At 41.4% G+C, this 23,817-nt stretch overlaps 1 protein-coding gene across 3 annotated transcripts in view; it reads right to left on the bottom strand.

Moving 5' to 3' along the window:
- Positions 1-220: 220 nt before the first annotated feature.
- Positions 221-23,817, bottom strand: part of SMPX (small muscle protein X-linked) — a 78,193-nt gene continuing 54,596 nt past the window's right edge. For 2 of the 3 annotated variants that reach the window (XM_025213029.1, XM_025213028.1), the window contains exon 5: positions 221-841. In XM_025213029.1, coding sequence (XP_025068814.1) covers positions 837-841 — 5 coding nt within the window. In that variant the 3' untranslated portion in view covers positions 221-836. Of the gene's footprint in view, positions 1,434-23,817 lie in introns of all 3 variants that reach the window. The other variant, XM_006031378.3, reaches the window with a different exon arrangement.

Below are 23,817 nucleotides of genomic sequence, written 5' to 3'. Positions count from 1 at the left end.
GTAAGAATCCTGTACATGCAAATAATGCATGTAGGCAGCTAAAATATAATGATTCTGGTGGTTAACGTCTGTAATCTGTGAAGTAGCAAACATGAAACCACGGTTTGCATTAAGCAGTAATATTCAGCCTGAACCCTGTTTTCTATCCAGAATAACTATTTTTCTTTTAATGGAATAAATTAAGAGAATACCAGAAAGTTTTAATTGCATGTGAAATGGGTTAAGATGGTGGTAGAAGGTTCATTAATAGGATTATGGAACAGCTGCTTTGTTCCTCCACAGTGAATACACAACATGAACAAGATCAAGGAAACATAATGTATTGAATTTCTCCAACAATAACGTTTCATTTCCAAAAATAGAATATGCTTTAAACACACTTCATTATGTACATACCATATAAAACAAGCATTTAGGTTTCATATTTAATCATTTATATTTAGGGGTCTATTTGAATGTATTCTATTTCTGGGCCATGATAATTCAGTAGAAACATATACAAGGCAATATTTTATGACATTTGGATGTTTGCCTGTTCCTTCAGGTGAACTGCTCCATCAAGGTTCATAAGCCAAACTGTTTGAGTATAAATTGCAGGATTGGGTCCTAAGGCCCTCTATTCAGGAAGCACTTCAGTAGAGACTTAATTTTAAGCTTGTGTTCATGGTAGTTAAGCATGTGATTAAGAACTTGCTTCAGCTGATGTATTTTCCTGAACAGAGATGCTTTCTGGAGCTAAGGCTTCTGTAAGGAACTTTTTACTTTCCACGTCTTTTTTTTTTATGTTCATTGTAGAATGTACAAGCAATGCAGAAACATCTGAACAAGAACGCATTTTATCCTATAAAGCAAAAGAAAAAAATTGCAGCTTTACTATGAAGGAGGAATTTAAGATGAACTCCTTGTTCAAAGACCACACCTGTAAGATTTTCACCTTACTTTATCTCTTTGTTTTACAGGTCAAACCTATTAAGCTAGTAATTAAAGGTAAAGTCTGTATTCTATCATCTCTTCTTAAATCTGTAACCAGGGTTCCACTAAAACACTTTACCTATATGATTTATTTTGAAAAGTAAGGAAAATGTTTCTTTCAGGTACTAGAGATATTTTACCTGGAAAAATTATTTATTTGCCTTTTGTCTTCTCTAACCTTCATTGTCTCCATTCATCTCTGCACGTAAGATCAAGCTCGTTTCTGTATATGTACAGGTTCACCACTTACTACTCTGCACAGTGCGGTGTCACCAATGCTTTTTTTTTTTTTTTTTTACATAAAGCAACATGAACAACAAGAAAGTGTTGGTATAAATGTACAAAGAGAACATTTCTTATGGAGTATCTTATATTTAGGAAGTCCATAATCTTCATACAAATATATAAAATATTTCAATGTTCTGCATTCACTGGGATCCATTCTGTTTCTCTTGTTAGGCCTGCAAGATAAAAGCCAGACAAGAAATGAAAAAAGTATCACTGTATTTCTGGTTATTTTAGGAAATTGCATGAAAAGTGCACATAGAGTCTGAATGAGAATATATTCTTACAGCTCCAATTTGTCTTTCACTTTATGTAGTCATTTACACCTGTGCAGAATGAATACAGTGTGGGTGTGAAATATCATCATTTTGATTTGTAGCTGTTTCCACCCACTTCTTCCATCTCTGCCTAATGAAACTGTTGATGTTCTTTTGAATCATAAAAGTGTCTAATTTTTATTTCAGCTTTTGATTTCCATGGTAGTCATCTTGGGACAGTTAGGCCCACAGGTTAAATAATAAACATGTCTACATTAAAAATTAATAGTATTTCCTCTTGGCAGTCCTATATGTGTTGCCTGTCTGTGTTACTGAATGTCCCGTGTTCTGCATTATGAGAAAAGGTAAATAGAAGCAGCTCCGTTATCTTGTCTATGGCATTCTTTAGTTGATATACACTTACCAGGCCCCTTCTCCAAACCAAAATGTTCCAGGCTTTTCATTGTCTCTTCATATAGAACTTTTTGTGCTCCTGTAATTATTTCTGTCATTTCTCTCTGCAAATTCCCTGTTTCTGCTTCTATTTTTGAATGACCAGCACAGAGCAAAGTATTCCAGGTGACACCACATGACAACATCTTTTTCTATCCTATTTTTAGGAGAGAGAAACATCCAAGCAATTGGCTTAATATTTTTTGGCTGCTATTGGGACATTTGAAAAGCAGTTTTCATTGGCCTACCCACAATGAGACTTTAGTCTTTTTCCTGAACACTTACAGTTAATTTAGAACCCAGCATAGGGTCTAATATGTTCCCTTTGAAATTAATGAAAGTTTTGCTATTGATTTCTATGGTGCCAGACAGGTCAACAGGCTTTGAAATTCAGGCAATTTGTTTTCTTAAGCTGTTTATGTAATCTGTAAAGTTCTAAGGATATTGTATTTGGTGTAAATTCTACTATATTCAGTAAATCTTTACTAAACTTCGCCGAGAATGAAGCCGCAAGCATATGGAACATAAGGGAGGGAAATTGCCACCATTCATACTTCATGATTATTACATAAAACCTGTTTTAGTTACTCTTCTCAGCTGGGCTAGGGACCAGGCATTACACATAAACCAGTTTAAGTGATCAGAAACTGGTTTAAACCTGTAACAGAACAGATGTTCAATGCACATAAACCAGTTTGAAAATGTCTGAAACTGGTTTGAGATAAACCTGGTTGAATATAGATCGGTCTTAACTGTTTTGAGTCCAACCGGTTTATGCGATGTCTGTCCCAGACCCCTTGCTGATTTAAGATAAATCAGACTCCCCCAGCATCCTGGCATGCTGTCTGGGCTGGCCGGGGCTCTCAGTAGGTCTGGCCCCTCCCCTCTGCTCCCTGGCTGCAACTCTGGCAGAGGCTGCAAGCTGCTCAACCTCCTCTCCCTTACCACTCCCTGCTAAGCAGGAATTTCCCCCTCCCCTCTGCCTTGTTGAGAGGTGCCTGCATTTCTGGGATGTCTGTCTGGTTACAAAACTGATTTAGCCTATCCAGGTTAAACTAACCTGCAAAATTTGAATCAATCCAGGCTCAGACTTTTTGAATGTCTGTCCCTAGCTCTGGAGGCTGTTCGTATTTGAATAAATATTGGAAAGACTGAAAAGATAAGACAAAAAAGAAAGAACAAAAAGTATCCTACAAAATAATCCTGCATGACTAATGCTGATGGCCTGAGAACATTACAGACATTTGAGCAAAGAATTCAAAATTAACTAACCTGATTTAAGAAATTATGAAAATTAGGAAGTTGTCTAACACTAAGAGTGTCTACAGAAGTTACATTTTTCAAGATGAGGCCCCTGAAAGTCCTCTGTAGCCATAACACAACAAATGTTCACAGCTACAAAGCGCTTTTAAAATGGCTGATCATGTGAAAAATTAACCCTCATCTGATGTAGTATCAGAGGGAGGTACTCTAAGGCAGAGCATCAATTTTTGGGCTATTCTGCTCTACAAAGGTCAATTTTGGGCAATTCTGCCCATGTCCCAGATGGCTTTGCAGAGCTAGTTTTCATGTGGGCGAGCACCAGCCTAGTTCTGCCCTTGGGGCTGTCACAGAGAGAAGACAGCAGTAGCTGGGGAGGGATCGCATAGCTGGGGGGTTCCAACCCCCTCCCGTCCCAGCTTCAGGCACAGCAGCCTCTGCTGCTGTCAAGATGCTTATGTGGGAAGCTGGGGTGGGGAAAGAGAGCCCCCCCCCTGCTGCACAGGCCCCCCCTCCCAGCTACCCCTGCTGGGGTTTTGTGGGGAGTTGGGCTGGGACCATGTAGCAAAGGGGGGTTCCCTTTCCCCCGCCACTCCCCTGTGCCCAACACAAGTGTCTTGACAGTGACATCCTTGTGGCTGCCACACCTGGAGCTGGGGCAGGAGAGGGAAATGGAGCTCCCCTGCCTTGTAGGCCCATCCTGGCTCCCCACAAGACCCCAGAAGGGATATCTGGGGGGTGCCGCACAGTGCGGGACCTCCCTTCCCCTCCCCCCGCCCCATGCAAGTGTCTTGAGAGCAGCAGCCTTGTGGCTGCTGCACCCAGAGCTGGGGGAGGGAAACGGAGCCCCTCCCTTGGTCATGGGCCTGGCCCAGCCCCTGAGACTATCTGAAATGAAATGTTAAACCCTCAGTAATCAAGGCAGCTTTCTTATCTTACCATGGTTTAGTAAATGCCTACATAATATCAGTGCTATTTTCTTCAAGTAATCTTGTAGACAAGCAAGCATCAAAGTTTTAGAAGTCTCCTTGATGGATTCCTAGTACATAAATGCACATGTATTCCAACCTGGATAATTGCATTCTGCCTACATACATTCCCCTGAAGTTTAAATTGGATATATTCTCTTTCTGTGCCTGTTGCTGAATGCCAAGATGTGGGTGCTTTTCAGCTGTGGATGGAAGAACTGTTTCTAGTTACATATGGGATCAAACTGACCTTCAGGGGTGCATGTGGGGCTCCTATTGACATTGTTATGAGCCTTGCTGTGTGCTTTTAAGGGTATAATTACAGTCTTAATTTGTCAAATATTTAGGAAATCTGTCAGGCTAAAAGATATCAATGTTAAATGTTGTTTAAGTACATTAACGGCAGGTCAAGAAACGGAAGATTTTTAGCATCACTTTAGCATGTTAAACATTTTGACGGTAATAGTCCATTTTTTGTATGGGAACAGGGACTATAGCGAAGCTATTATGATATCAGTGTAAGTAAACATGTTCCCCTATCCCTCTCTTCCTGTGCACCTGAACTTCAGTTTTTTTTCTCAAGTCTCCTCCATTCTTCCATGTATCCACCATTCAGCGTGTGAGAACTGAGCTGCAGCACTGGGGGTTCAAGCCACAATGTTCACTATAAATATGTTACTAGTAATAAGCCAAGTGATTTGACTGCATGGGTCACCCTCAGTCGCTTGTTCAGTTGCTTCAAACATTTCCAGGACAGTCCCTGTAATACTGTACAGTTGTGCCCCATTTTCATAAATGCAATTCTTTGACCCTCAGCTCTTGTCAAGCTATATAAAGTCAGCAAAATGAATGTTTTTGCTCGATATGTATTATAGTAGCACTTAAGAGTCCATCACTGATATTGGAGGTCCATGTGGCTGATACTGCCTAAGTCCAGTATATGAGGCACTCACTTCCCCTAAGATTTACAAAACCTAGGGAAAGGCAAAGGGAAGTAGAGGGACAGGGAGCTGAAATTACTTTTCCAAGGCCACAAAATGAGTCAGGGGCTATGTCAAGAATAGATCCTAGGGCTCCTGACTAACAGCTCATCAATCTGTCCACTAGACCATACTGGGGACATCTACACATGCACTTTATTGCAGTCGACTAATTAGCTCTGCAGTGAAACATCACCATCTACACATGCAGGGTTATTAGGCCAGAGTAAACTCATTAACTCCACCATAAGGTAGTACAACCAACACAAATACTATTCTACTGTGGAGTTATTTACTCTGCCACAATGTATGTGTAGATTCTGACTGGGGCTAGTTGGGGCATGAGGGTGCTACAGTGCGCAGCATGCCTGCTGGCTAGCCCCACACTAGAGCACCTTCATGCCCCTACCAGCCCCTCTGCAACATGTTGAGTGGGGTGGAGTAACTCCAGTTTAGCAGGCTGAAGCCCCGGTTCCCTCTGTCAGCTGGCACTGCACTGCCTTAGCTCACCATACTATGGTCTCGGGCATATGTGTAAATGCTGCACCTAGGAGAAACACGCTCTAGTGCAAACTGCACTGGAGTTTATTGCATCGCATTAATAGCATATGTAGATGCACCCCTGTGTGCCAAAATGCAACCTGCCTGGAATCCGCAGGTTATAAACTGTGATCTTTAATTTCCTTTAGCAAGCATGTAATTCTTCGGGCTGGATTCTCCAGTCCACTATGTTCTCTTTGCACCTCTTATAGGAGGAGTCGGGCAGCTGAGAATGAGAAAGCTCTGACTGGCTCCCTGCAAACCTTGCCTCAGACCTTAGGCTCAGCAGAGAACAAAGTCCTTTATGTTTTAATTTAATTTACCAGGCACCGATAAGATTGTCTTTCACTCCTGTGGTTTCCAAGTGCTCCAGCTACAAAAGGAAGAGCCTTGGCTACCCCCTGGTCTCCACTATTAGCTCCCCGTGATGTTCCAATCTTTTCTGAACTCCCTCTGTGCTGCTCCAATTCCCTCTCTCTCAGATCCCAAATGCACATTATTTTTAGAACACCAACTCCTACAGAGAGTGTGTGAACTCAAAAATAGTTTGCAGTGTGATACCTTAATAAGCTTCATAATTAGGCTCCCTTGGTTATTCTTTCAGCTGCTGTAGCCTTTTCACCGGTATCTTTTGGGCTACTAAGTTCCCCTCCTCCTTTCCATCGTTCATTTTAGAGTCTGGGTAAATTAGCTCTGTGTTTGTAGTGCATAAGTATATGCTGTTCTGATTACGAATGAATCTCCTGAATCAGAGCCTTAATCCTCTGCATTCCCATTCTAAAATTCCCAGGAGTCTATTGGGCCCAATCCCGCTCAGAGTGAGGTCCATAAGGCTTTGCTAATATCTTTAACATGAGTAAAACAGGGACCTTGAGTTTACTAAACCCAGCCACAGATGTTAAAAAGGAAATGATCGAATCTGTGTAATACTGAGCCCTGATGCCAACTTAAACTAAGATAGAATTATTGACTTGAAAAGTCTCCAGAGAGAGTTTTCCGAGCAGCAGCCTTTTTTTGCTATTTTCTCAATTTTTCTCCAAAATGTAAAACATTTTGGCTAATTGGAGGTAGATTAAAAATGTTGTTGTAAAATGCAGCAGTAATAAATCAGACTGTCAGGCTGTTCTGCTCTGCTACCAAAGCATATCTGACTAAGGAATAAAATAGGGTAATACATCTGCATTGGGGTAGACGTCATGTAGGTAGAACGTTAGAATACATGAAATGCACTGGCCAAACAATGCTAAAATATGGGGAAGAGACCATTTGCAAACATGGAGATAAAGGGGGCCACTTGAACATGTCTGCATGGCAAGACTCTATCATAATGCACGTGATGGCTGAATTAAAGTTGCCTCTCCTCAGGCCCTTACTAGCTTTTGACTTTTTAATCTTAATGAAGTTCTTACAATGCAATATTTTGTATGTGACATTATCCTAGGAAAAGAGAAGATAGGCACACATTATTAGCACAAAATACTACTAGAAAACAAGCAATTATGCTGAGTGCACAAAGGTTCAGTAAATGCCTCCCACTCGACAAGCTTCCAAGCTGGAAGACCACATGATGTTTATTCCTCACCAGGACCCATTTATAGATGTGTTACTCACCGCAGCCACAGTCATATATGCACTATTAAAAAAGGCGGAAAAAGTACTGTACATTTCTATACAGTAGAAAAAAGTGTAAGGCTTCCTTTACCATTATAATTTGACCAAGCACTCAGTAATGATATACATCACAAACCCTTAAACAGTATAATTAACAGAAAATACCAGCACTTCCCCTTTGACTTATATGTAGCAACACACAAATTCTGCAAACTATTCAAGAGAAAACAGCATTTTATTTTCAGTAAAAGGGCAAACAGGAAGACTGTGATTTTTAAAAACAGGAGAGAGGAGACAGGATGAAAAGGAAAGTTTCCTCCCAATATATTAGAAGCCCCAGAAAAGGCTTTTTATTCCCAGAGCTTTTAAATTATATCTGACACTAGAAACAAGTAAGCATCCAGGGAATGAAAAGGATATTAAGTTCAGTAAAGTAAGAAGGAGACAGAGGTCATGAACTTGTATTAGTCTGCAGCAGAATTGGCATGACGTTCCAAACACACTGAACTAAAGAAGGAAAACTCCTAAGAAATAATGTCCAGGCCATATCGTTAGTCAGCTGATTGGTCTTTAGGAAATTGATGGTGTGAGGGGAAGAGCTGGGTTCCTTAATTTGCAATTTAGCAGACAAGGGACTAGGCCATCCTAGACTAGAAACTCAAAAATTTTAGTGGGGAGGAAGGGGGACAGTAGCTGGCGTCATCTTATCATGCTGCCCTTACTTCTCTTCAGTAGACACCATCCACTGTGATCTACTTTACATTTGATTTCATATTTATATCTAATGTGATATATCTGGGCTGGCAGTCAGCACAGGTGGAAAAATCCAAGCAGTAGTAAGTCAAATGTACTCTAGTCATACAGATAAGCACTAAAAACAGGACTGTAGGAATATGTTTGGTAAGGTTTGTCATATTAAAGTATCCCTTTAAAATATTATTAAATGAATGATTAGTTTGCTTGTTTTTTATTTTGTTAATTTTCCAGACATTATTTGTCTTCTTTTCACGTTGGCCTGATTTTGGGAATTATATTTTTACTTTTTATATTTTTTTTCTAACTTGGGAAAGGTATTAAAAAAAAAGAATGAATAAGTTCCCTCCCCCCATCATTTCTGTTATCCTTTATTGATCCCTGTGAAAGAAGCTGTGGGGAAAGTAAAACTAAGTGAGGGAGTCGTAAGTTTTCCCCACCCTTCCAACCAAAAAAGAAGGAATATATGTGGAAATTTTATGGAAAAATTATAAAAAAATAGAAAGAGGAAAACTTTCTCACAAACATTTTCTTAATTAAAATTTTAACAATAACATTTTGACCACACTTGTCATTAAATATCTTTTAAAATCCTCTGTATCTTGCCAGTTATTATTCAAATTAATTTGCATCTCCTTGCTGTGATGGTAACATTGAAAAACAAAGATACATTTTAACTCTTTGGAGAGCTGTAGTTTGTAGTAGGAAGTGCACAAGGAATTTACAGTATGCTGCTGTGTAGCAGGATGGCTAGTGAAGAAAAATAGACCTTGCGACTGAAGAGCATAACATGCAATAAAAGCATTACATCTACTACCACTATTTTAAGCTCCTGTTTGTCACAAGGCTGAGTTAGCAAATGGACTTGCAAAGGAGGGATAATTTGCTATAGTGGCTACTGATATGACAGCCATCAGATGGAGGCCTTTCAGATCAATATGTTCAGATAAAAGGCCAGTAGATTTCATCTTCTGCTAAAAAAGGAGAAAAAAATTTAGGACAGTTTCAGAAAAAAACGAAACCAGGCATTTAGCTGATACTCGGCAATTGTCAGGTACTGCACAAGATCAACCTATTAGCCACCATAACATTTTAAGAAGTAATAAAAAGAGAGAATAGTATTTGTTTGTTTCTGCTTGGAGCACTTTTGGTCAAATGCATTATTATATGTGGTTGTTAGGATGGTCTCTTAAGTCTTAAGAGACTGCAGTTAGTTAAGCATATCAGTTGATTTGTTCAAACAATTTAGGCAGGCAGAAATAACCATGAGCAAGAAAGTAGATGAAAAAATTATAGGTGTGAATATTATTCAGGGTGGGGTTTCACATTTATTTTAATTTAGGGTTAAAATCAGTTGAAAGAGCAGTTTGGTTTATCACATTAAATCTTTGTTTTCACTTTGAGAACTGAAATGGCCAGGCATTATGCAAGTACTGATTATAATAATTATGTAGAAGCCAATCCTTTCTCCAAGGAGCTTAAAAAATATGAAACGTATTTCTTACTCTGATGAATTGGCATGCATCATCAGTTGCCATCAAATCAACCATGTGATGACAGTAAAGAATTGTAGTTTTAAAGAAACCACAGACTCTTAGCCTCTCTTTCACGCACACATGCACACCTGCTTTTCTGTTAAAGGGTCTTTGCTAGAATGAATATTCAACAACCAATTTTCCAGATGAGCTGTCAGTTTGTCTCTTCATCCTCTGCCTGAGGAGAAGTTTCATCTGGTTGCCTCACTTGGATGATCAGACCCCAGAAGTTCAGTGAGTTTAGTATTCTTCTCAGGCGGGGCTCTCAAGTCTTCCAGACACCACACCACAGACCAGGGAATCAAGCTGCAGAGCATGGGGCTTTACAGTTTGGGGCTTCTGAGATCAGAATCGAGAAACTCTGAGGCCTTCCCAGCTTGGTGCTGTACTGTTGGCAGCCTATGAGATCTGGCTCTCCCTGGGTCTCAGGAGTTCATAGTGTGCCTAAAATGACTGAGAGCCTACATTTCTTGAACCTTTTTCTTATCTGTGCATCTATCAAATATTCATTCTCTTTGGAGATGCAGGGGCTTGTGTCTGATAGCTATCTAGAATGGAGGTCAGCAATATTTTTGGGTAGCGTGCCAAAAATACCCTCAACCTTGACTTTTTAGAAGTTTGTGTGCCAGAGGCAGATGGTGGAGGAGCCATGAGGGACCTGATCCTTTTCTGTGGCAGCACAGCCTCGGCCCCTTCCTTATCCCAAAAAGCCTTTGCGTGCCACACTCTGGCACCTATGCCAGAGGTTGCCTACCCTTGGTCTAGAACCTGGCTACAGACTTCTGGTTATCTCCTTCCAAATGAAGTGGTTCTCTACCAAGATCCCAGCTTTTGATAACTTATAAAATAGTTGCCAGCTTAGAAACATCACAACATGCTGGCATAAGGATGTGATCAATAGCTTTTTATAGCTTCACAAGCGTATCTTGTACTTTATTTCCTAATCACATAAGACTCTTTGAAACATTACATTGTGTTTGGAGTTTCTGGGACTGATTAGATATAATTTTATACAAAATGATAAATTATAGTGGGTCTGATAATTCTTTAGGTGGCACCATTTCAACTGCAGCTGTGACTTTTTCTACATGTGCCATAACTCTGTCCTCCACAGTTATGTGGCTTATACCTTGTCTGGTTTTTTGTAGCATAGATTTATCTCTAATTCCAGTCCACCAGTCTCAATTGCCTGCACAGCTTATTTCAATTTTCATTGTTTTCTTTCCCACTTCCCATAAATTAAAATGTCATCCCTATAAACAAGCCATGTGAAATTTCAGTGCATTTCTTTTGGTGGTTTTGAATGGCACTGGAAGCTAGAGACAGATAGGTTATTAGCCATGTTAGTGTAAAGTCAGGCAGAAGGCAGGGTAAAAAGGCACCTTAAGAATATAGGAATGCCATACTGGGTCAGACCAATGGCCAATGGTCAGACCAATGGCCAATGGTCCATCTGGCTCAGTATAGTGTCTCTAAGAGTGGTGGAAATGGATGCTATAGAAGGAAAGCATTGAATTGGATATCTCTAGAGCAGTGGTTTTCAACCTTTTTTCATTTTCAGACCCCCTAAAAATTTTCAAATGGAGGGCCAGACCCCTTTGAAAAATTTGAATGGAGGTGTGGACTCCTTTGCATTGTAACTGTGGGTATTCACATACTTTTTATTGATCATAGTCAGCTTCCATGGACCCCCCCTTAGACATAGTCTGCAGACCCCAGGGGTCCATGGACCACAGATTTCAAATCTCTGCTTTAGGGTAATCTATCCTATTCAATACCCTCCCTAACATCCACCATTACTGGTTTAGCGATGCCAGAGGCAACATCTCCAAACATTCTGTTCAATAGCTGTTAATAGATCTATCATCCATGAATTTATCCAGACAAGGTTCCTTGGGTGAATTTGATATCTTTTATTAGACCAACCCAAATGGTTGGAGAATAGTTATTAAGCAAGCTTTCGGGTTCAAAAACCCTTCGTCAGGCTCAGGAAGCTGCAGCAGTTGGCGTGTGCTTTTCCTGGATGGAATGAAAAGTAAACAAGCCAGGGGCTGGGCTGGGGAGTCAGTTGCCAGGCAGATTATAATGTATCAAAAATCCAATGTCTATGTTTAGTCCCTGATCTCTAGTATCCAGCAGGTTGATGAAATGGAGCTCATAGGCTCGTCTCTGGGATGTGTTGTGTAAATTTCCCTTGAGGATCAGGACTGAGAGATGGCACAATGATGACTAACGTGAAAATAAGGACTATGCATATTATAATCATCACTGGCATAAAAACTGCATACTGTATATTTTAGCACAGACCCTTTGCAAACTTAAATTTCTACCAGTACTGCCAAGCTATACAGTATGCCAGATCCATTCAGACATATTCAGATCCCTGAAGGACATTGAAAGAAACACTACATACTCTGACCTCTGACTCATAACAACCTCTCTCTACCAGAGAAAAAGGCCATAGAATCTCTAAGATCTAACCACCAAATAGTAATAAAACCAGCAGATAAAGGAGGAGCCATAGTCATCCTAAACCGTGAGGATTACATAAAGGAAGCCAACAGACAGCTCTCTGACACCACCTACTACAAAGAACTACAAGAAGATCCTACTCCCCTTTTCACCAAAAAACTCAACAATACCATCAAATCATTTCCACCAAGATTACAAGAAAAACTACAGACCTTGATCCCCCCGCTACCTAACCCAGGGACTTTTTACATGCTCCCTAAAATCCACAAACAAGGGAACCCTGGCAGACCTATCATATCCAACCATGGGACCCTAACTGAGGAAATATCAGGTTTTGTTGAATCCATCCTAAAACCGCTTGTCACCCACAGAGCAAGTTTTGTCCAAGACACCACAGACTTGCTACGGAAACTTAAAAACATAGACCACCTTCCCAGGAACACACTCCTAGCCACCATGGACGTTACCAGCCTATACACCAACATCCCACACCAGGATGGCATCCATGCCTGCCTTACATATCTACAGGAACAAGATTACAACCCAGAATACAGACCCAAAGATATCACTGAGCTTATACACTTCATCCTCACACACAACAATTTCACTTTTAATAATCAACACTTCCTCCAGATGATGGGAACAGCTATGGGCACTAAAATGGCCCCACAGTATGCCAACCTTTTTATGAGCCACCTGGAAGAAGACTTCCTCAAGAACTGCACCATCAAACCCTTGCTGTACTTACGATATATCGATGACATCTTCATCATTTGGAGTGAGAACCTGGAATCTCTACTTGAGTTCCACCAGAAATTCAACAGTCACCATCCCTCCATCCGACTTTCTTTAGAATACTCCAACACCAACATCCCCTTTTTAGACACAAGGATCAGTATCCAGAAGGGTAAAATACAGACCACAGTATACAAGAAACCCACAGACCAACATACATATCTGCACAGAACCAGCAATCACCCGAAACACACCAAAAAAGCAGTGATATACAGCCAAGCCCTCAGATACCACCGCATCTGTACTGAAGAGAACACCCGGGATTGCCACCTCACCAATCTTAAAAAGGCTTTCACCCAGCAAGGACACTCCTCCAGAGAGGTAGATCGCACGTTTGAAAGAGCCACCTGGATACCACGTGAAGAACTGCTGCAGTACAGAAGAAAAACACCCACAAATCGCACACCGCTGGTTATGACCTATCACCCATCCCTTGAACCTGTACGGAAAATCCTCAAAAAATTGCAACCCATTTTAGAAAAAGACCCTATTCTTAAAAAGATCTTCCCAGAGCCACCCATCCTAGCCTTCAGACAAGCACCGAACCTCGCCAACCTCATCACCAGAAGCAAACTTCCTCAACCCCAGAACACACCAAAAGGATCCAGACCGTGCCATGACAAGAAATGCAAAACCTGCCCCCACATCTCCACCACCCCCACTATTACTACACCCCACAACAGAGCCATCAGCATCCCAGGATCTTACAGCTGCACCTCCAGGAATGTAATATACCTCATCCAATGCACCAAATGCCCTGATGGAAGATATGTAGGAGAGACCAGACAACAACTGCGCACCAGAATGAATGCACACCGGAAATCCATCAAAGACAGAAACACTCAATTACCGGTGGGGGCACATTTCTCACAGGAGGGCCACTCTCTCTCCAATCTCTCAGTCCTGATCCTCAAGGGAAATTTACACAACACATCCCAGAGACGAGCCTATGAGCTCCATTTCATCAACCTGCTGGATACTAGAGATCAGGGACTAAACATAGACATTGGATTTTTGATACATTATAATCTGCCTGGCAACTGACTCCCCAGCCCAGCCCCTGGCTTGTTTACTTTTCATTCCATCCAGGAAAAGCACACGCCAACTGCTGCAGCTTCCTGAGCCTGACGAAGGGTTTTTGAACCCGAAAGCTTGCTTAATAATTATTCTCCAACCATTTGGGTTGGTCTAATAAAAGATATCAAATTCACCCAAGGAACCTTGTCTGCCTATATCCTTAGACCAACACGGCTACAACCTAAACCCCTGCAGCATGAATTTATCCAGACACTTTTTGAACCTGGCTATGCTATCTGCCTCTATCACTCCCTGTGTCAATCAATTCTACAAGTAACCTTGAGCACTGCATAAAAAGTACTTTCTCCTGTTAGTTTTAAACATGTCATCTAGTCATTTCAGCAGATGCTCCCTAGTTCTAGTATTCTGGGACCTAATAAACAACAGTTCCCTGTATACTTGGTTCATGCACTTAGGCCTCTATCATACACCCCCTCAACCTTCTCCTTCTAACCTGAAGAATCCTAGTCTTTTTAATCTTCCCTGGTATGGCAACTGCTCCATGCCCCTGATCATTTCGGTTGCCCTTCAAATGACCGTATAAACTAACTAAATCAGAAATGCGTAAAAATTATGAAAGTTGTCATCTTCACACTGGCCAAGATGGAGGAGAACTTTTTGCAATCCATTAGCTGCACCTAATGATAATGGCATAAATAATAGTATCCTCCTTTCTTGCAGGATCTAAGAGGTGATTATTTTACTTATATGATTAGATATATAAAAGGAACCTGTTAAAGAATTTTAAGAGTTTCAAAGTAATAAAGAATTCACAGAACTTGGTCTATTGAGAAACTGAGACATGAATAAGGATAGTTCTAAGGACAAATTAGCTCTTGCTCTCTTTCATTCCAATAAATAGCATGTGAGATGCCCCAATGTGAAGATATTAGCAAATAAAGCACTTTAGAAGGAAATGGCCTAGAGCCTGATCCTGTGAGATGCTAATTGCCTCCTGAATGGTGCTGAGCATTATTAAGTCCCATTGACTTCTTCACAGAGAAGGTGCTTATTAAATTAGGAGAAACCTAGTAGCTTGCTTTGGAGGCAGCCTTAGAATAGGGTGTTTCTAGCACCCAATATGGTCCCCTGCCCCCCGATACCCAATATCCAGGGTGTTGTTTATATTTCTACAATACAAAGTATGTGGTCATTAAAAACATAATTTATAATAAATTCAGTACAAAATCAGCAACAGTAGGACCCAAATGCTAAGAAGCCACAGTAAGTACCAGAACTAAATAAAGAGAAGTAGGAAAATTGAGGCTTGTCTCATATAAGGCTTGTCACAAGGTATAGACAAACGTACATATGGAGCCATTTCATAATTTCTTAGTTTCATAGTTGGTAGGGTCAGAAGGGACCTGAGCAGATCATCAAGTCCGAACCCCTGCCATGGCAGGAAAGAGTACTGGGGTCAAATGACCCTGGCAAGGTGTTCATCTAGCCTCCTTTTAAAGACCCCCAGGGTAGAAGCCAGCACCACTTCTCTTGGAAGTTGGTTCCAGATCCTAGCCACCCTGACTGTGAAGTAGCGCCTCCTGATATCTAGCCTGAATCTGCCCTCTGCCGGCTTGTGACCGCTATTTCTAGTCACTCCTGGTAGTGCTTAGGAGAACAGGGACTCTCCCAACGCCTGCTGGTCCCCTTTGACTAGTTTGTAAACGGCCACTAGATCCCCCCTCAGCCTTCTCTTGTGGAGGCTGAACAGGTTCAGGTCCCTTAGCCTCTCCTCATAGGGCCTGTCCTGATGACCCCTGATCATGCGAGTGGCTCTCCTCTGGACCCTCTCCATGTTGTCCACATCACTCCTGAAGTGCAGTGCCTAGAACTGGACGCAGTACTCCAACTGCGGCCTGACCAGTGTCGCACAGAGGGGGAGGATCACCTCCTTGGACCTGCCTGAGATGCACCTGTGGATGCATGACAAGGTGCGGTTAGCTTTCCTGACCACATCCCCACATTGGCGGCCCATGTTCATTTTGGCATCAATAGTGACTCCAAGATCCTTTTCTGCCTCTGCACTGGCGAGAAGGGAGTTCCCCAGCCTGTAGGTATGCTGCTGGTTCTTCCTCCCCAGGTGCAGCACCTTGCACTTGTCAGTGTTGAAACCCATCCTGTTCTCATCTGCCCACCCCTGTAACCTGTCCAGGTCTGATTGCAGCCTATTCCTCCCTTCTAGCGTGCCCACTTCTCCCCACATTTTAGTGTCATCTGTGAATTTGAACAGTTGAACAGGGTGCATTTTACCCCTTTGTCCAAGTCGCTGATGAAGATGTTGAACAATGTGGGCCCGAGGACCCCACTTCCCACATGCCTCCAGGTCGAATAAGACCCATCCACCACCACTCTCTGGGTGCAGCCCTCCAGCCAATTAGTGACCCATCTGACTGTGTAGGTATCGACGCCACAGTCTCCTAGTTTTTTTCCAAAAGAGGAGAAGAGAGGACGCCTGCTCTAAACCATGCAGCGGCTCTTAGGTTCTAACACTTACATGTGCACAAGCCTGGAATGATACAAATCCAACAAAACAGCTGCAACTTTAACACTGCTTCACCCAGGGTTAAAGCTGGAACAGTTTTGCTATTTGTATGACTCCTGGTCTGTCCTCACATAACTGTTAGAAAGTAACAGTTGTTGTGTGCTCACAATGAACAATTCCTCTTTTGCATGCGTGTCCACACAGTGATTAAAGCCCAATAAAGGGAGATCCGTAACTTTCACTCACACTGAACCATTTGCAGGGTTGGGGGTCTAAGCAGAAAATCTCTGAAAAGTAAACATTTTCAATATCTTTTTATAAGTGGAAAGAAATGGGAGAATTGAGTGAGGATGGGTGTCCAGAAACTGCAAGCTCCACAAAACTGATTCTTCCGGTACAAATGATCAAAGGTATAGATGGTGAAACACCTAAAATGCAAAAGATGTTGAGGTGTACACCGTGAGGAACAAGAAACATGACAATTTACGCGGTATACCCTATAGCGTTATGCGAGGACAAAATCTCAAGTTTTTGGAAATGTTCAAAAGTGATGAGAAATTCTGGATATCCCAAACATTTATCAATCTTAAGACATTCAATTTTCAGAAAATGCTGAGCACTGACCTCTGCAGATATCTCACACCCAAAACAAAGGCCCTTTTAGACACATTTTGTAAAACTTGGCTCCTTGCCCTCAGAAAAGTCCCACTGACTTAACATTTTGACTCAATATGGACCTCAGAACTTGGGCTTGTTTTTTCATAAAGACAACCTTTGCTTAGAAGATCTAGCTGTAATGTAGATAGGTTTGTGTTCAAACAATAATCTTAAAAATAATAATCTGAAAACAGCCAGTTAAACCATTAATCCCTAGCAACTACACCTAAAAAAACACCCTAACTAATTAGCAATTAACCATACCTAATTCTAACCTTGTAAATGTCACCCCCATTTAGCTGATATAATTGCAAAACATCACTATGAGAAAAAAGAAAAAACATTGTAACCATCTTCAGGGACCAAGAGCTCTATACCAATCTATTCAGCCATGGTCTTGAACAAGTCTAAATGATTGTGGGTGCCTCCCCCTTTAAGGGCTGTGTCAAGCAGCCAGCAGGTTTGTGGTGGAACCATGGCCACCTATATAAACAGAACAGTTCACTGCTGGCAGAAACATTGCCTGGCTAAACTGCTGAATGAAACATCTGCAGGTAGGAGCAAGAGGCTTTTGGTCCTGGGCATGACCTAAAACTGCACCCTGCTGGGAGTGGGTGGCTTGGTGGGAGTCCCAGTGGCGTGGGAACCTTTAGGAAATACCAGGCCAGTTACCACCCCAGTGAAAGTTGAGTCAGGGCACTCTAATAACCCCAAGCTCCCACATCCCTGGTGGGTTCAACTGGTTCAGGGGGATCCCAGGCTCATGGGAGTCCTGAGGCAGGGCCCAAGTCAGCAGAGGGACCTGGAGCAGTGCCCAGGCTCTTCATGAGTCCTGTGGCTAGAGGGGCCTTGAGAGGGGGCCAGGCACAGCTATGGCCACCAGAGCCTCACAGGGTGTAATAGCCCAGGGCAGAGGGCCCGGAAGGGCTACAGCCACCTGAGCCAGACAGGGAGGCAGACCTCAGTGAGCCCCAGTGAATGGGAAGTGTGGGGTGTAAGATCCTAGGGCCAGGCAGGGCTGTGGCCACCTAATTCCCAAGGGGTGTGGTGCCCCAGTGAGGGGGCCGAGGGCTTGGAGCCCAGTATGTGTTTGTTTGTCTGTTTGTGTGTACGTTTTATGAAAGGCCCAGTGCAACCCACTGGTGAATGCCATATGCCAGGCTTGGGCTGTGATGTAGGGGAGGATCAGAGCTGCAGATAGCGCCCCCTGGCCCCGGGGCAAGAATGGACAGCCTTCTGCCTAATTAGAACCAATTATGAAACAACAAGGCATGGCAGGCAAGTGAGACGGGCGGTTAGCCCAGGAACAGGTGGGCAGGCCAATGGTGGACTGGCCCCAAGAAGACCCCCTGTTACAATGATTAATGATGTTTCCAGCACAACAGGAAGTATTTATAAGTTAGTAAATATTTATTTCTAAAATAAGTGTAGGGTTAAATAATTATTTTTAAAAAATCATCCATAGGGTCTTCCATCAGAAGACATCAAAAATATTTTTAAAATTCTAATGAAATACTTTACAATTATAATTGGAGGTAATATATTTATTTTAATGCTAGAGAAGAAGAAACTAAAGTGGAGAGAAAGCTAGGAACGGAAATAGAGCTGATAAAAAATTTGCATTGAAACTTTTTTTGTTTTTTTGACAGAATATTACGTTAATTTAAATAATATAATTTTAATTAAAAATAAAGAACTGTCTGCATTTCTCCAAAAAAGAAAAAAAGATTCTTCATCCTAGATATGGAAACCCCAACATTTTTGGCTTTCAGCTGGTTTGGGGTCTGTTGTATAAAAAGTCAAATGTTTCTGCTGAAATTTCAACACAGATGAACATTTTTTCATATTCATTAATATTTGTCATGGAGGAAAGATCATTTAAAAATCAGAACCTGAATTTTATTTCAGTCTTGCCGAAACACTCATTCTGCAAAGACTTTTAGACTAGAACAACTTTATACATTGAAAATTCCATTGAATTCAGTCATACTGCTTATGGGTATATAATTATTCAAGTAAGTCTTTGCAGGTGAGCACTCATAAAATGAAGGTCATATTCTCCCTGCCCTAAAACAAGTAGTTGGATTACAGAATTAAATTATTAATATTTTATTTTTAAAGTAAGCCATGATAATAATCTGAGGGTATTCTGAAGAAAGGGATTTATTTTAGATTCCCTACTTACATTTCATTTGGTACTGACTCCAATGAAACATGAACCCATTCTTTTAAATTATGCACAAACCTTTCTTGTAAATCTGAATGCAACATATCAGAAGCAAAACACTATTGGAATGGTTCTCTGATTTCACATCTGAGTGGCAATGTCTAGTGTCATTGTCATACTGGCTGCCACATGATACCCCTGATCACCTGGCACCTTCTTCATGGTGAACTTATAAGGAAGATAGCACTACTTCTGTTTCTGGTTGGTTCATGTTTTTGTAGTTAGCTTAATTATTGTAAAAGCTAGAACTGTAACTGATACACAAATGGTCAACCCCAAACACTACAAAGAATAACTGAATCCACCCTCCCTCTGCCGCTGCCTCCTGCCCTAAATCATGAGGATTTGATTTTATTTTGCTACCTGGTGTTTCAGATACTATTTTCCCCCTCGCTGGCTCAATTTTTTTTTCTTTGCACATGGAAGAGCTTATGTTAAATCTAAGGCCTCAGCCAAAACTCAGCTATCATTGTGGTACAACTGCTCATACATGTAAAAATCCTGTCCAGCACCTATGAGCTCACAATCCTGGTATAGGATAAGAGAGAACAGGTGAAACAGATAAATGAAGGCACAAGGAAACAGTGAAGGAATTGTGTTGGAAATAATAAGTACCACTGTTAGAACACCAGCTGCTTAACTGCTGCTGCCAAGCAATTAAGGCTGTTTTTTTAATTCAAAAGTCTTGCTATATTACCCTGGGGCAGAATTTTACAGGTATTTAGGCAAGTGAAGATGCAAAACCAGTAAGACCTACGTGTCTATGTGCTTATAAAAATCCCATTAGATGCCTATTTGAATTTTTACGTGACCAAACACCTTTAAAAATGTAGCCATCTGGCTCTACAGTTACTTGTCATAGTGTGGTATTTATATACCTGTTCATGCTACAATGATACTTTCCTGTAGCCATTACCACCCTCCTAGGTAAAAACTAAAAGCTTAACAGTGTACAGACCCGGATTCAATATTAACCCCCAGAGTTAAGTTTTCCAAAAACAATGCTAATAGAAATTGTATAGTCATAAAGAACTTCAGTCAGAAATTTATACAAAGAAGGCTACGTAAAGATGTCCAAGAGCATGAATGCTAGAAAATATACACCAGAATATAGAGCCCAAGAATCAGCACTTAAAAAAAACAACAACAGCAAAAGACTGTCAAAAGAGGAGACGGCATTTTTGTTCACGTCACGCTGTAGGAGAAGTAGTAGAATATATTGTTCATTTACATTACTATTGGAAAGGGGGGAAATAGAAAATAAATGTTTCTCTGGTAGTCCTGGAAACCCATAAGGGCACAGAGAACAGCATGGAATATTTTGTTTGGTTTTTATACATAAATGAGGAATCTAGCAATTTAATTTGCACAAATCCTGTTTTTAGACGGAGAGAGAGAGAGAGAGAGAGGGTAAGATATGCCCACAGATCTTTATTGGTAAACAAAACAAAAATGTTCCTGGACATTTAAAAAAAGTTTCTCAAACCAGAGTGGCATCCAAATGAGGTTTTCTTGTTTTGCTTTCTCAAACTTCAATGATCAAATGTTTCTGATGAGAAGCAGATAGCTTTTCTAGCAAATGGAGCTTTAGCGCCTCCTCCAGGAGCAAATGGTACCTACACCTTAAACCTGTTACAAAGCCTTAATTTGGCTCCAAAAGCCAGCAGTTTTATAAACATCCCTGTGTTTTAAGAAAAATCAAAACAGCCATACAAATGCACCTCGATCATCACTTTGTACTGTAATCATTTAAAAACCAAACTGAAACTAAATTTACCAAGAGAATTGTCTTGGTCATTTTAGAAGTTGCACAGGCAAGTACTTTAACAAGCACTTTGTCAGAATATGGTGTTATATTTGAAGTTATAGCAAAAGGATGTAGCCTTGATCTAGTTTCATATCTTCTAGGATTTTTAGGCATTTAAATAAAGCTCAGGGTTTTTTAAATTACATGAGTCAAAACTTGGTGTTCTGTTCTGACTTTTAAAAGAAAAGAGAAGAATTCATGCCCAGAAACTCCATCAGTGTTTCCAAGAACTCTCAGCTACAAGGCATCTGTGTCACTGTCTATTCTGAAACATGAAAGAAATATTTTTCACATTTCCTATATGGGAAGGCAGGTATGGAACGGTGTTGAAACCACTTTTTCAAAAGCAACATTACTGGGATGTGGAGGAGTGGCAGGACTGGCAATTATCTATCCAGAACATCACTACTTGGTAATGCACTTTTCGACTGATTGTATAGCTGTGGGTTAACAGCTATTGCTAGAACAATGACATGAAAGGCTGATTGCCAATAAAATGGGAGATGCAATAAAGCAATAATCCCAAACTTCTTGATCTGGGAAGAAACTCCTACTTTGTTCATCTTTAATCTTCTCATTGCCACTTTGTATGAAATTTGTCCAAATTTGGCATGCTGTGCCAGTAACCAAATGGTGCAAGTGATGCACAGCTTCTTCACAACAGAGGTCATAATTCGTGGGAGACTACAAATATAAAGTACAAACAGATCCGATTATATGCAGCACAAGGAAGTGGTGAACAGGATCACACATGGCATAATCCAATTCTCTGCTTTCTTTCAATGTGATGTGGGCATGGGCAATTTGAAAGAACAACTGAGGCAAAAAGGCCTGAAGTACCCACGGATGTATGGGAAGAGGCTAGATGCAGTATATCTGTGATAGACTCAGAAAAAAATGAGGCTTTATTTTATAGTTTGGAAATCCTCTGCCCTGAAGAGTTTACGATCTAAGCTCAAGCAAGATGCAATAGAAAAATGTAGCAAACAACAGGTGGGAAAGAGAATGTGGTAAGAGAGCAATTACTAGCTGTCAAAAACTGTCATGCAGCCTTTCTCAGACCCACACTCTCTGCAGCCTCTTCTGAATATTTAACACGTGTCCTGGATTTCTCGCTATCTTCACTGCCTCTCACTCTAAGAGGGAGGTCTTTATAGCTCAGGAACCTTGACAGCCAGCCTGTGCATAACATCTCTTCAGAGATGGATAAGCACCACAGCAAGACATCATATCCGCATCACTAGTTGAAGTTGACAACTGGCCATGGCAGAGCTATGAGTTTGCAGCTGCTTGATCCATGCAGTGTATTTAATTTCCCTCATTATCTTTGTTTCTTTGAAACTGCTACAGGTACCTTCCTAATTACCTCCTCTTTGGCAAGCCTATTGTTCTCTTGTTAAATATTTGATCTATACAGCCTCTAGCGCAAGAGTATTTCTTGTCTGCAGGTTGTGCATGTGCATGAAGGCAGTAATGGGTTTTCTCATATATAGAACACCTCCACATGTGAATCTGTGTTTCTCCCTGAAAAATGAAAGGTCTCTCCAAAGCATAATGCCAAGATACTTAATGACCGTTGCCTATACTAGAGTATATTTTTAATAGTTTTCACATTTCCTTAAAATTAATGGGAGTTTGCAATGTAAGACTGGCAACCACTTAAAAGTAAGGCAGGAAGAAACCAGGAAGAAGCAGAATAGCACAGAATATAGGAATTGCAGGACTGACTGAAATATTTTTCATCAAAATGATTTTGTCATAAAATTGGATTTTTGACTTCCCAAAGTTTCTTGAGAAAAGTGTCTATTTCCCGAAGAAAATTATGAGGGTTTTGTGGTTAAAGAACTGAGGGCTCCTAGAGATGTGCAGGGAATCTGCCCCAACATGCTGTAAGTCCAGCACGTTGGAGCAGACTATTAATTGAGTCTAATGGAGCACGTAAATTAACGTGCTCCAGCATCTTCCAGCGTCATATGCATCAGTGTCCCTGCGCCAAAAAATGGAAGCGGGGCGCTTTAAACTAAAGCTCATTTGATGAGCTTTAGTTGAAAGCACCCTGCTGCCATTTTTTGGTGTGGGGACACTGATACACATGATGTTTATGCGCTTTTGATTAGCTAATTAAAGCTCACCCCCTCCATTTGTATCATAGAATCAAAGAAGTAGGGTTGGAAGGGACCTTGTAGATCTTCAAGTCCGACCCCCTGCCTGGGCAGGAGGAAAACTGGGCTCAAATGACCCCAGCCAGGTAGGCATCAAGCCTCTTCTTAACGACCCCCAGGGTAGGAGCCAGCACCACTTCCCTTGGAAGTTGGTTCCAGATTCTAGCCGCCCTGACAGTGAAGTAGTTCCTATGGCTGTCTAATCTAAACCTACTCTCCAACAACTTGTGGCCGTTATTCCTTGTTATCCCAGGGGGCGCTAGGGGAAACAAGGTCTCCCCCAAACCCTTCTGGTCCCCCCTAGTGAGTTTATAGATGGTCACCAGGTCCCCCCTCAGCCTTCTCTTGTGAAGGCTGAACTGGTTCAGGTCTCGTAACCTCTCATTGTAGGGTCTGTCCTACTGTCCCCGGATCATGCGGGTGGACCTCCTCTGGACCCTCTCAATGTTGTCCACATCCCTCTTGAAGTGGGGTGCCCAGAACTGGACACAGTACTCCAGCTGTGGCCTGACCAGTGTCGCATA

The sequence above is a fragment of the Alligator sinensis genome, unplaced genomic scaffold (genome assembly GCF_000455745.1).
Source record: "Alligator sinensis unplaced genomic scaffold, ASM45574v1 scaffold251_1, whole genome shotgun sequence".
Lineage (NCBI taxonomy): Eukaryota > Metazoa > Chordata > Crocodylia > Alligatoridae > Alligator > Alligator sinensis.
This window is presented reverse-complemented; position numbering and strand designations above follow the sequence as displayed.